The 13883-nt window shown below is 34.9% G+C and overlaps 1 protein-coding gene across 7 annotated transcripts in view; it reads right to left on the bottom strand.

Annotated features, from left to right (window-relative positions):
• Window positions 1–13883, bottom strand: part of LOC106132020 (myb protein) — a 47469-nt gene that overhangs the window by 24935 nt on the left and 8651 nt on the right. The window contains exon 1 of one of the 7 annotated variants that reach the window (XM_013331321.2): window positions 120–308. The exons of the other annotated variants lie outside the window; for them this stretch is intronic. Coding sequence (XP_013186775.1) covers window positions 120–130 — 11 coding nt within the window. The 5' untranslated portion in view covers window positions 131–308. Of the gene's footprint in view, window positions 1–119; window positions 309–13883 lie in introns of those variants that run through there. 7 annotated transcript variants of the gene reach the window in all.

The raw sequence follows: 13883 nt of genomic DNA, 5'->3' as shown, positions 1-13883 counted from the left end.
AAACTAGTATCCACCGCGTCATGCAAATGATTTGGTATCTAATGATCAATTAAAATATATGATTAGATTAGATTCATAATCCTGAAACAAATTTAACAACTGTATAGATATTAGCTTACTCATATAACATCACGTCGAGTTATCCAAAAAGAGCAGCGAAGTTTATCCTCGTTGACCAGCACTCCATTATTTAGATCAACACATTTTACACAACATTAAAACAATCACGAAGTTAATAACACACTTAATGATGCCCCGAAGATTTCCCGCCAAAACGATCCCAATCACATGGCACCACGCACAGGCGTCTCGCGCGCATACAAACTTCAAACTAAACGCACAATAAAGATAAAGAAAAATTCGGTCCCTTGTTCCCACACGCACACTCAAATACATATTCACAAACACACCTACACGGATCGCATACGCAAGACGTAATAAGGGTGAAGGGATCGATAAAAACCCTAGAAGCGGGAAGAGAACAACAAATGACAAAGACATGGAGAGCGACAAAGACGAAAAATCAGGTACAAAAATCATACCCTACAGTGGGAATGTGTGACGCAACGCAGGCAAAGGAAAGCAGGTGTAAGCGACTGGTATATTAAAAGAACAAAGAAAATCGATTTTACTTATACTTTTTTTATTGGATAGGTCAGCAATAGAAAAAGAAACGAGTCTTACAAATGAAACATTGAACTTAACGTTTATTTTCTTCCAAATGAAAATAAAGATACACATTAATTTCATTAAATTTATGAAGATTGAAGTTCATTAGGTACAGTTAACACTGAGAACGTCAAAATAATCGTCGTCGTCGAACGGGAATGTGTTTTTGCAATTGGTGATGGGCAAATGCATAAAACCGTAACATCTTGCTTTAGCGATCATTGTGAATTTACATACACAAAAATGATATAATACTGATTACATAAAATATATCATTTCCGGTCGCAGATACAATGATAATTTTTTTCTTTGAAGGCAAAAGTTTAAGGGCATTGCCAGATACGAATGGATCTAATCAGAAATTATGGTGATAAGGTTTTTTTCACACCGATATTTTGTAAACATTAAGTATTACCCGTTCCTTTGACCTAGATGAACAACTTTGGGGGTCCACGAGTAAAAACTATTTCCATGGACTTCTGAAGCATAATTTTAGTATTGAAGATAATTCATTTGTAGGTACAAAATGAGACAAAATTTTTAACGAGTAGATTAGATCGAAACAGATGTCTGGAGGTCAAGTTATAAAAAAACCGAGGGGCCAGCATAATAAGAACTTTAGACGACGAACATATTGGAAATGATACTAGTGGTCTATCTTTTAAACACTGCATACTTATTCCTAGCAATAGAAGTCACTATTAAAGGCCATAATGATAACATAATATTTGCTATCAATTAAAGTAAGGAAGCAGGTAATTTCCACTGGTTCCTTTACGTGATGTTTCTGATGACCGATTGTATCAAACGGAAGCAAAGGTTCTGAAATTACACAGCGTAACATTCAAACAATATAATAAATTTCCTGAGTTCTTTGAAAGTCTTTTTCCCTCTTTCTGAATTTGATAGGCCATAGAAAATCCATAATGCTAGATAACGATTGCGATATACAATAGAAATATGATTTAGTTATCAATGAAGGCTTCAAAGGCAGAAATTAAGTTAAAAAAAAACAGCTATCAGTCTTACTTTTGGCAATCGCATGTTTGGGATACTTAAACACACACAAAAATCACACCTCTATATCTTACTGGATACAAAATCCATAAGGCACGGTGTCCTGCCGCATTTAGCTGAATTCTATACTTAATTTAAATCTATTACTAACATTGAATAAAAAATTGCAGTTTTTGATAAAGCATGAAGTGCAACATCAGCAGACTATTCTTAAACTTCATATAAATCCAATTGTTTCGCGTTATTAACCACAATAATTACATGGACCTTTGTTTCTTATGGAGGGGTCAAGCGTCATTTTCTTCACAAAAGACAAGTAATATAGCAAAAAAAAATTGTCTCCGAAGGGCCCTAAGGAAATGTCCTGTTAACTCACGCATCGCCCGTGTTTCCTGTGTGCTCCCCTATTTTAGTATTGATGTTTATTAGCACTTTCTTAGAAACAAGGTTATGCTTACCAATGAATTGAACAATGAAAAAGCTTTGGTAAATAGTATTATAAAGGCCAATCAAACCCCGATAACAGTTTGTTTTTGATAATTGCAACGAACGTGTGCGAAATCAGAATCACTGTATAACGCACATGATGAAGTAATGGGTCTGATAAATAAATTGATATAAAACATTCATGTCACTGTAGGTACCTTTTTAGAAAAATATTTTGGGAGTAAATCACAAGTTAAGCAATATAATTGCCTGTAATTTACTCTAACTCCAATCGCGGCAATGTATTTCCTTTGAAAAATGGAATACTTAAATAAAATTACTGGTGTACCCAAAACGATATCAGTTTAATTAACATTGAAATTCTTTGCAGAATTTGGGTCATTCATATTTTATGATAAGCAGCTCCGAATATTATGTTCATGTTACAACAGGTACTTAAAATTCAAGTGATCTGTAAACAAATTTGACCATTGGCGCCAACTGTCTAGACATTTAACATGAATGAATAGTTCCTTTCTTCACGGCATAAATAAGTAAATGTAGTTGCACCTTAACTTCGTACCACTATATTCAACTGGCGATTCCTAATCGTGATCCATCTTACATTAGCTTTCAATCGTTATGTAGGTAAATATTTTCAATTCAAAATAAAAATTCATTTCACAGTTACTCGAATTTCATGAAAGAAACAGAAACAACATATCAACACGTAAGTATGGTGTTGTATGTAATGTGCAGTGTGGTTCCCGGCACGAATAGAAAACAATTTAGGACTACTCCCTCACTTTCCCATGGAAGTCGTAAAAGGCGACTAAGGAATAGGCTTATACTTAGGATTCTTCTTTGAAGCGATGGGCTAGCTACCATCACTATTTGAATTTCAGTTCTATCATTAAGCCAAATAGCCGAACGTGGAAGTCTTTTCAAGATTATTGACTCAATTATCCCCGTGAGGGATATAGACGTGACTATATACATGTATGAAATGTATGCCTATGAGACCTGTTGATAAGATGCCGTAACAACTTCTTAGAACGTTGTATTATGTTGTAAACTAAGATTTCAATGAGCATAACTGTATCAAATTAAGTCTCTTTAATTGTACTTATACTAACACCGCTAAGCTGAAATGCAGTCAATTTCAATTTGCAATAATAATAAAGATAATGTCTTAGCTCTGGTGTACGAGACAAATATTTTTGTGTCTCCTAACGATCAATTCAAATGCAAGTTCAGTCTTTCTGTTGATGTTTATAAAGCTGAAAATACATTTCTACAAAAACACTATAGCTAAATGCTGTAACATATTTCGACCGATTAACTTCTTCATTGAGTCATATTTTTGCTCTAAAAATAATAATTGCTTCCAGTTTTGCTCTCATTGGTTTTTGGACAATATTTTCTGTAAAGTGAAGTGAATGACTAGCTATAATTAAAAAAAAATATGTTTTAACTTATTTTGTCAGTTTTACTTATTCAGTCCCTGCATGACAAAGACCTCCTGATTCATTTATACATGCCAGTCTTCTAGATTTTGAGACCAGCTATGTAACTCTACTAAATGATTTTACTTTCTACCATTTCTATAACTCAGATATAGTCAATACAATCTAAATAGCTATAATTTTCGTTCATCCGTCGTCGGGTGATCTACTCATTTCCTCATTTACCCTTTCTTGTGGGGTCACATTTTATTTCATCGGTACTTACAATTAGTTTCTCATCATGTATAGCTGAGCGTGGTAGCGCTAGATTTCGTGTTTAGTGACTGTGACTACAGTATCACCTGTAGTTCTAGAGGTCCTATCAACACAAACTTAGCCATAGTTAGTTTTTATTGTAATATAACACCGGAATCTGTGTGAGAAAGCGATTCCAGAAAGTCATGTGGTCTACGTGTGGCCTTGCGTAATCCAATACCGTCTAATCGGTGGACTGGAACTGATTGTTTACATCCTTTGGCTGAGATGAATGGGATTGTTTTACATGTCGCCAATAACATGTTTGAAGCACAGAACACAGAGGAAGTCAGATTTAAAGAAAATAATGGAAATATAATTATCATCGATATGATATAATCACAAAGCACAGAGAGTGGATATAATACGTGGTAACTGTAGTTTTCAACAATGAAAATAGCTAGTTAAGTAAAGCAAATCTTTGGCCAATTATTTTATCGATCTTGGAGGGAAGAAAATATTAAATGATCCTTATCAGCTTTTTAACGACATAGAAAATATATTTCCTAAACAATCCACAACCTGCAGCGGAATATTTTTTAACTAAATAGTTTGAAACTAGATAAAAAAAACTAAAGGTAGGTAAAATTATTTTCAGTGGACTAAAAAAGTTAAAGAAAACAGAGTTGATCAAAATGTAAAGCTTTTGCATTAGAGAATAATAAAACATACATATTCAATGGTCATGAAAGGTTATCTCTAAGCACAGACTGTGATTAATAATGTCCCCTATAGAAAAGATGCAACAAAAGAAACAGGTTCATATCCCTTCTAACATAGACAAATAGACATAGTTCTGAAAGGATAGCTCACGTGGGATTTAATAACAAAAGATAAAACCCATGGGTTGAATGCGAATTTCTCAAAGTCCTTGTCTTTTTATTTTATGAGGTCCGATTCTCACGGAGCCCATCTAAGTTATCTGGTCATGTGCAAAAATTATTAATGCGCTGTTTTTATCTTCGAAATCTTACACGTATTTGAATAAACTTAAAGAAATAATAGTTTGTGTCAAGTTAAAATAAGCATGTCATTTAGAACGAAGCCATAGCGGAGAATAAAATATGCATAGTTGTGACAATTAAACACCACCTTCAACAAAGATACCCACGTGAAAAAATAAAATAAAAACCGACAAATCCCTTGTTTTAAATAGGAGAATTCCTGATGAAGAGAAGAAAATAATCTAAAAGACATACAACAATTTGCATACTTTTATTAGGTGATGAGATAATTGAATTTCAATTTCAAACAATGTAGTGTCAAAAGCAGAAAAAAAAGGTGGAAGTAACTTCCGTACAGGGGTTTATATTTTTTTTTTTGGAAACAAACGCGTCAATGGCTCGACCATATGCCGTGGAGGATGACACAAGCCCCTTTTAACTTTTTGCTTGTTAGTCAAACAGACGCGTGTGTTTAGCAAATCGTCTCTATCTACAAAAAGATAACTGCATCTGTTGATCATAACATAGGTAAGACAACTTTCGTCAAATAAGAAATAAGAACTTGCTTGATGAAAATCTTTAATTTTTCAAAATAATCCTTCACGAGATGATAAACAAATAACTTTTGCGTGTATTATACATTTGCTTTGCTCATTAAACATAATCTTTATTCTTAGTATTTATAGTACTTATATCAATCACCTTTCTACACTGCGACTTCACCAACAGATGTTAAATAAATGGTTATCAAAACAAAAATCTTCAATTGCTCAGTAAAACAAATTCAAAGGTGAAAACTTTAGGTGACTTTTATACAAAAAAAAATTGTATTGTTAAGGTACAAAGGTCCAGTAAGGGTGTTCACCTGGGCATTTCCCCTATATTCCTCAAGATTAATGTCTCAAGACGGAGTACAATGACTCGCCCCCGCGCACATGGCCTGACATTTCTCTACCCCCTGTATTTTATATTTTTTTATACTTCCTCCCCTTATTATATCGTTTTACAATTACGGGCTAGCACGCGCTGCAAAGGTGTTTAAGAGAAAGCTGTAATGAGCCATTTGTTTATATTTATTTTACCCTTTAATACGTCTAATAGGACGATCATAAATTCTTTTCTTTTAATAAATACTGCTTGACGACAAATTCATGCTTTTAACAGTCGCGACACAGCTAAAGCTGAAATAGCCTTGGCTATTTCAAAAGGAATTATGGCATAAAACGTGACCATAGTTGATAGAACCCAGTTATGTGAAACAGATTGGGAGCGAGGGGCCTCTTGAGAGGAAGATTGTGTTTATTGTATGAGGTCATTGTTCCAAACGCCAGGAGTTTATTGCTTTATGTCAGATGATTATTTTGCTGGCGACAAAATTCTTTGCCTAACTTTGAAAAAAAAAGATAATGTCATTTGATTTCAAAAATGTTCTAAAGTCAACGACCGAGGTGTAGTGTTGGGAATTCGCATAAGAATGCGGTCCCGGGTGAATCGAGTTCCGCAATGTCTCGATTGCAGACAGTATTCATCGAACAAGAGCAGGTGATGTGCCATCTGGCTTTAACCACGTGTCAACGAACGGCAAATTTACGATGGCGATTAGCAATTAAAGGGAATTTGATTTTCGAACGGTACCTTGAATGAAGTTTTTTTTGGAAACGTGTTAAGTTTAACCCATTTCGTTGGTGGTCTGTCAAATATCGATTAAAAAAGAAATCATTAATTTTGTTTGATCCTGAAGTGCTCCGAAACTACTACCATTACAGTGGCATTTAGTTTCCGATACACATAAATGTGCCATTTTTCGATTGTTTTATTTGAATAGTTAACACATTTTGTTATCGCTTTATATTTTATTAATTTTACTTGATTGATTTTGTAAACTACGTGATATAACAAATTTTCAACAGATGTAGGTAGGTATATTTCTCTCATTAAAATGTCGTCCTTAATTTACCCAACTTTTTATTACAATATCCAACCTGTCATCATTGAGCATACGAAATTACCATAACACATGCCGGAATGACCGAAATACTTATCAAATGTACCGCGGGATCGATTTATCGCGTTGGTAGTGAATCGACGGGAGCGGCCATCTGCGCCCCCCACGCACAAAGCCACGTTGATTGCCGCGCAGCTGCGCTCGCGCAACGCCACCGGGGGATGCCGTCGACCAATAACAAAACGCTATTCGACCCCGGAATTATACCTACATCAGATCATCCCTATCAAGGTGATTAAGCCCCTAACCATTGTGATGATAATTCGTGTATTATTTTAATAGTCGCGGATATATTTCCTAATTCGTATATTAAAATAAAACTTGTTCTTGTTACAATTTCTTAGTGCAAATAACCCATTTAAAGGGCAATGCACTTCTGTTTATTGGGAATCTTTACAATTGAAATTCCCCTTTCAAAATTGTACAGTGCCAAGAACGCTGTGAACAACTCTTTCATACCTGTTTCAGGTATGAAAGAGTTGTTCACAGCGCCGAATTGACTGAACCGAGCATATTTGTTTTAAAAATTTTCGGCTTCGCTTCGAACTTGGTTCAGACAAATTCTCAAATATCGATTAAACAAGTAACAATATAATGAAGCGGTAATCCCTATGATACGACATTGAGATGAAATTAAACAAAACAGAGTGTAACAAACACTGATCAAAGTTACAACCAAAACTGTAATAAAAGAAACACATTCTAGAAATTACTAATAAGCAGACTAATCAAGTACCCTTCCTATACTTTACAATCTCGTCGCAAGTTCCAATGCAACAAGATTAGGAAGTCCGAAAATCACCATACAATTGACAGTCATTAGGGTCATGGGAACCACACGATTAAAAAGAGACACGTCACCTGAATCGCTTACAAATTTAGACAGTCTTAAATGTACTGAGGGATATGCAGCGCAACTCCCTTGTAAAATGGAGAGCCCCCGTTTTTTGACTCGTGGGAATCCAATGTTACCTGCATGGGGTGTTTTTACCCTTATACATTAATTATAAGTGCAATAAATTACAATCAGTATTTTGATTCCATTCACGCGTGATTAGGTAATTCGATTCACGAATTACCATATATCATATTTCTTTGTATTCATTTCATTTATAGTTTATATAGTACACAACGAAAGTTTAGGTTAGTCTCGGAAAACGAAGCATATAAATCTCCCAACAAATACATGAAAATTTAATTCATGTCCAAATCAAATTTTATGGCCATCCTTTTATATTATGCAACTGCGATGCAAGTAAGTATTCACAAGTGGCGAATAAGGACAGGCAAATAAACTTGGGATTCTTTTGGTAGGACTTGGACTAGCAACGTAGCAAGCTGTCATAATTTAAATCTAAAATTCATCTTTAAGTCATTCTGCTGATCATGGCCTTTCAGACTTTTCAAGACTGTATAGCCGTGACTATTTGTATGTATGTGTTCAATTTAGCTGAAGTCACACACTTCATGGTTTGTTTTTAGTGGTCCAAATACATGAGTTCGTTTCAGTGGTTTGTTCGTCAATCGTGATATTCTTCTTTTTGATAAAGCTTTATCATTAGAATGCTAGCTGTCAAAATCATTTTCATTATGTTCTATCTTTGTCACTCCTACTTCATTCATACATAGGTATGTCCGTGTCTAGCTATATATTGAAACTTATTTCATTCATATTTTAACAATGATTTAATATTTTGAAAATTAAGACTGATTGATAAAAAAGTATTGTGTTCTATTCATGAATAAATTTATAGACAATCTGGCCTGGTTCCCATACCCTCATAGCCCATACCCTTGGCTCATCTAAGCATGACATCACGTGCAATATGGCCGTCACGGTTGTTTATGTCTAAACGATTACCATTAACTGAATTAATTTCTGATGTAAACTTAATTACAAAAACTTTACATGGTCTACTTGCTACCATTCGCATCTCATGTTACAAAAGATTCCTGTTTTATTTACAATGAGAACTTCGAGTTCGGAACAGGTTCTGTCCTGGATAGATGACAAGGAATGTTGAAGTACAAGACAAAATTATACTAATGAGGTGGAAAATCTATTACATGAAGGAATTTAAGCCTGGATCTTGGATGGATGAAACATCTTTAGATAAAATCTTATCACCATTTTTATTATATTATTTTTAGTGACTTGAGAAGGATGTTTTAGTTTGAAGGTATTACTTTGTCACTTAATAAAACTTGTTCTAAATATATATTTCGGAGGTGAGGTATACTATTATGAAATACAAAGCACAAGAGCAAAAAGAACAAATAAAGTCACGAGATTGCCACATAAAATAGATCTACAACAGGAAAACGTATCGACCCAAATAAAAATACTATACTTGCTTATTATAATCTGAATTATAGCCAGAAATACCATAAAATCGATTACAAATACGTCTGCCATATGTTTGTCGGAAACATTTTGATAACAATTCAAAACCCTCATATACGTGATGGAACCCTAAGTAAAGGTGAAGTTAAACATAAAATTGTTTAGAACATGTGGGCTTAAGATACTGGTTTAAAATTAAAATTTACCCGCATGTTAATATGAAGCTAAAGGTGTAGTTAATTCAGTTTTACCGTAAACGTTGTTTGGTTTACTTCCTCGCATAAAGACTACATATTTTCATGCTTTTTGACCAACTAGTTCTGGTCTTTACATTTAAAAATTCTCTGTTTGTGCATCTGTGTATTTTCTATAATCTTGTCCTAATTTGCTGAGAAGCCAAGCTTAAAGCATAAATCTCTAGATAATAAGATTCGAAAAACATGGGTGACAACAGAGTTGAATGATATGTTATTATAATATCCACTTTCTACGTCCTGCAAATGTTTAATTCTTTAAAAGCTACACAATCACTTGAAAGTGTAAAATAGTTAATCTTCTTCCTCCTCGCTAAAGTGCCGGTTATATAAATATATCCTCACCACCTCTGGAGAGGTGCCCGGGGTACGCCCTTGACCATGGATCCAGTGTTGGGTGAGTCAGGTTATTACACGAAGCGACTGCCTGACTGACCTTCGCAACCTTTGCAGGGGAACTTAAACCGTATTGGATCATGTTAAAAATATTGAATGCGGTGTTTTAATTATTATTTTCCTCTTGTTTACTCCCAGTTAAAACAACTAAATGAAGTTACACCGAACTTGATAAATAAGAGGAAGTGTGATATGAAATAAAACTGACTGATTGTTATTGCAGCAAGCATATTATGTTCTTGCTGCAATAACAATAAAGTCTTGTTTAACAGAAAATAAGTATTTTTAATTTGTATAACGTTATTATTCATCATTTTTCTTTTCATATATTTTATCATGGTAGTAATCTAGAATGAATTAGGCTTGATAAGTTTGATTAAGTTTACGAGCTTAGCAAAAAAAAACAATCTAGCAACAAATACATTGGAACTCAAAGTTTAAAAAATAAATAAAATATTTGAGTACATAAGGAACAAAATGGACATCAAAATGAGCTATCCATAAAAATGCCAGAACGTCGTCAATTCTCAAGAAACGCCTGTCGCATGGTGATGGTAAAAACCTTATTTGAATATACTATCGGGGTATCTTCGGTGCATATGTAATTTCTTAGGGTTCGTATTGGCACGCGCCACAGCCCTGTTTCCTCATGTGTCCCTACACTCCTACGCATCGAGTCGAATCGTCTTATTCATCCTTTGTGCAGGTCTTCCCATCCGTCTTTATCGTCTGATTTCAATTGGATTGGATTTACGAGGATTTCGTTGCCAAGTTGTAAAAGTTGGTGCGGTAATATCTTATATTTTGAAAGGTTGAAAAGGTTGAAAAATGCTATTGAGGAAAGATCTAGGGTGTCCTAAAATGGTGTAAAAGAAACGCAAAAGTTGTGAGAGGTCTTAAGTGTACAAAATGGCAAACAAGAAACCCAAAAACAAAAATGGAATAAGTACTTATACAGTTGCTTGACGTCATGTTTTTCACCCCAAACGCAGCTAATAAATTCGATAAAAACTTAAGTTTCAAACTATATGTTATAAACTATGTATTCCTGTCTTTTGTCGTTCTAAAGATTTATATGCAAAAGGGAACAAAAAAGAATCAATAAAATATCAACGCAACAACGTCAAGCCCCGAACTTTTTCGCCAAAAATTCTTAAAGAACACTGATGAACTTTGACACGAATACAAGTGCGACCTATGTTACACAAAATGTAAAAAGGGCACTGCGGATCTGTCTCGTTCGAACAAAAGAACTAGGCTGAAACTTTTGTTCGGGAGACGAATTCAGAAAATAATAAGCTCCCCCAATTTCTTGAGTCCCCTTGCAAAGTATACAATATTTCTTCTACCGGGCGGCAAACAGCTGGTCTATTGAATGCCTTTTTAGAATGGCAAAAAAATGACGTCCTTTGAACCACGTGGTCGGAAATTCGACTGGTTTCTTCATAGATAATTCCCTGATAAATATTATTATCTGACACGGCCCCGTCGATACATCAAAGTTTGCGCAAATGACATTCACCTTATTCTGCCCTGATATTTGCACTTCGGATATTTCCGTATCCCTGGGCATATGATATGAACATTCTATGTTGACAAAAGGAATTTTATAAATTAATCCTTTTGCACCTAAAGCCAAAACCAAACAATCAAACCAAAAGCTTGAACTAAATTGACAAAATGATATTTTTACGACGCGAGATGAAACGAATTCACAAAGGCATACAACACGTTCACTCGAATATATTGTAAACTTAGATGAAAAATAAAAAGCGAAAAACAATTTCCATCGACATTATGAATGAAACGCTGTAAAATATCAGCGAAATGTCAACATTGCCATCTAATAACCTTTAAAGATACTAGTTGCATTAACAGCAGTTGTTGCACTCGTGTGAAAGTGCCGTCCTGCACTCACCCCAATTACATTGGTATTCATAGAAGAGTCATATTAGATAAGGTTGGGACAGGGAAATATCGATATCGATAACATTGTCGAAGACACGTAATACCCGCATCATTCTTCACTTGATAGAGTTAACGCGCTCTCGAATCGCTAAACAAAAGACGAATTTAAAATTTCATTTCTTGAATACAAAGTAAGAGCTATAGTGACTAGTTTTAATGAAATAATTGCTGCAGCAGCAGTACAGTGCAGCAGTCTAATTATAAAGTCAACATAAGGTAACTTCATTTACAACACTCGATAAAATGTCCAACTTAAAAAAGGAATTATATCGATAGCTATCGCCGTGGCCATCACTGGCTAGCACCTTGCCTTGCCTACCATCTGCCGACGCACATGAAATAATTAAGGCATTGGGGGTACCACCCTCTGCCGTGGTCGTTTACCCCTAGGTAAAGAGGGGTGGCGTGGTCAATGTACTTGCGTCATTGTTCATGGAGTATTCTCTCACGGTCCCTGAAGTTTTTTATTGTCATCTTATGGTCGACTTGATAGGACATGTAAACAATTATGTATGATATGGTAATCTTGATAAAATAAAAAATGTCAAAGAATCGAAATGTTCGATCGAGCGTGAAGGTTTATTACAGCATCTGCCATAGCTTTTTTTTAAGAATAACTTCGTTTGCCACGATTTCGAATATTATGGGATGAAATAATAATTACTTTTCTTATAACTTCATATTATGCAGGTTTGTCATTACTGAAGTTGTGGAGAGGATGAATGAAAGCAGGTTGTCTAAGCATACAAGGAGAGTGTGGAGGGAAAGGTCGGAGTTTGAAGACCTAGACGAACGTATCTTGATCAAATTAAAGACGTCCTGGTAAAGGGTTAGGTCAAGAGTACCTAAAACCGCCGAGCTTGCATGAAGAGTTATGAATGTGGATGAAGCGAAGGAAGTGTGCAGAGATCGTGGCAAGTGGAAAGAGGTAGTCTCTGCCTACCCCTCCGGAAAAGAGGCGTGATTTTATGTATGTATGTATGAAGTTTTATCGTCATTCTTGGTCATCAAATTCTTCCCATATTGCAAAAAGTACAGCAAGCTTCATACAGTAAGTACCTCTCTCTATTTACTCGGAATTTTTTTCCTCCGAACACGTCAAAATTAAAAGATTATAATCTTTTTGTGACCGTTGTTACGAATGTCATGAAACATAACATTTTGTGAAAGTTAATTGATGACTGAAAATAAATTCAATGTATTAAGAGTATGAAAAGCCCTAAACGTATTGAACAAACACACGTAAGTTATAGTTCAAAATGCAATCAGAGCAAAAGGAATATCTGTCTCCGCCTTTAATATTCATACCAGTCTACAAATTCAGAATAATATCAGAGGACTCGTTTATCATTCGAACATTATGAGTCACAGCTAAATTTACTCTTGGTATCACTACTTACAAAAACATTCGCAACAAAAAAGCGAATAAAGATAATATAATTCCTATCGCGAATTACAGGATTCAAGGTTACGCTGGGGGCCTCATATTTTTGAATGGAACCTCTCATGACTTCATTCAAGTTGCTCGGCTAGTAACTAGTTGCGAATTCCTTACCGCCCACTCTTTGAAGGCTGTATGAGAAGCGAAATAAACATCATATTTCAAGCTTATCTCCTGTTGATTTGTATTTCCTTTGCGTGACTTGACTATGTCTGTTAGGTACAAAAGGATATGGGAATTTCAAAGCTGATTTATTACATTCCTTGAAAATGGTATGTGTTTCGACTGAATTTGGGCAGTTTGACGCAAATCGATAATTTGCGAAAATTCGAATCGAAATTTTACCCTTAAAAGTGTGTATAATATTTCTACCCTAACCAATAAAAAATCAATTTTTTCGGACAAAAAAGCAAGTATTAATTTTAAAAGAGCTGTTGTGACGAAACGCAAAAATGTGCACACTTGTCCAAATATTATATTTAACGGCTTGTGTCTCCGGTTTCCTCCCAAACCGTTTATATTTAGATCAAATGTTTACTACAATTACCAGAAAACTCGAATTCAAGAAATGGTGAATAGGTTTTTCATTTTGAGAATTATAAACCCCACATGACGTTGATAACACAGAAGGTGCTTTGAACTATGAAAGACCAATTAGA

This window comes from Amyelois transitella, chromosome 26 (genome assembly GCF_032362555.1).
Source record: "Amyelois transitella isolate CPQ chromosome 26, ilAmyTran1.1, whole genome shotgun sequence".
NCBI lineage: Eukaryota > Metazoa > Arthropoda > Insecta > Lepidoptera > Pyralidae > Amyelois > Amyelois transitella.
The sequence above is the reverse complement of the archived record's forward strand: the minus strand, read 5'-3'. Positions and strand labels throughout refer to the sequence as shown.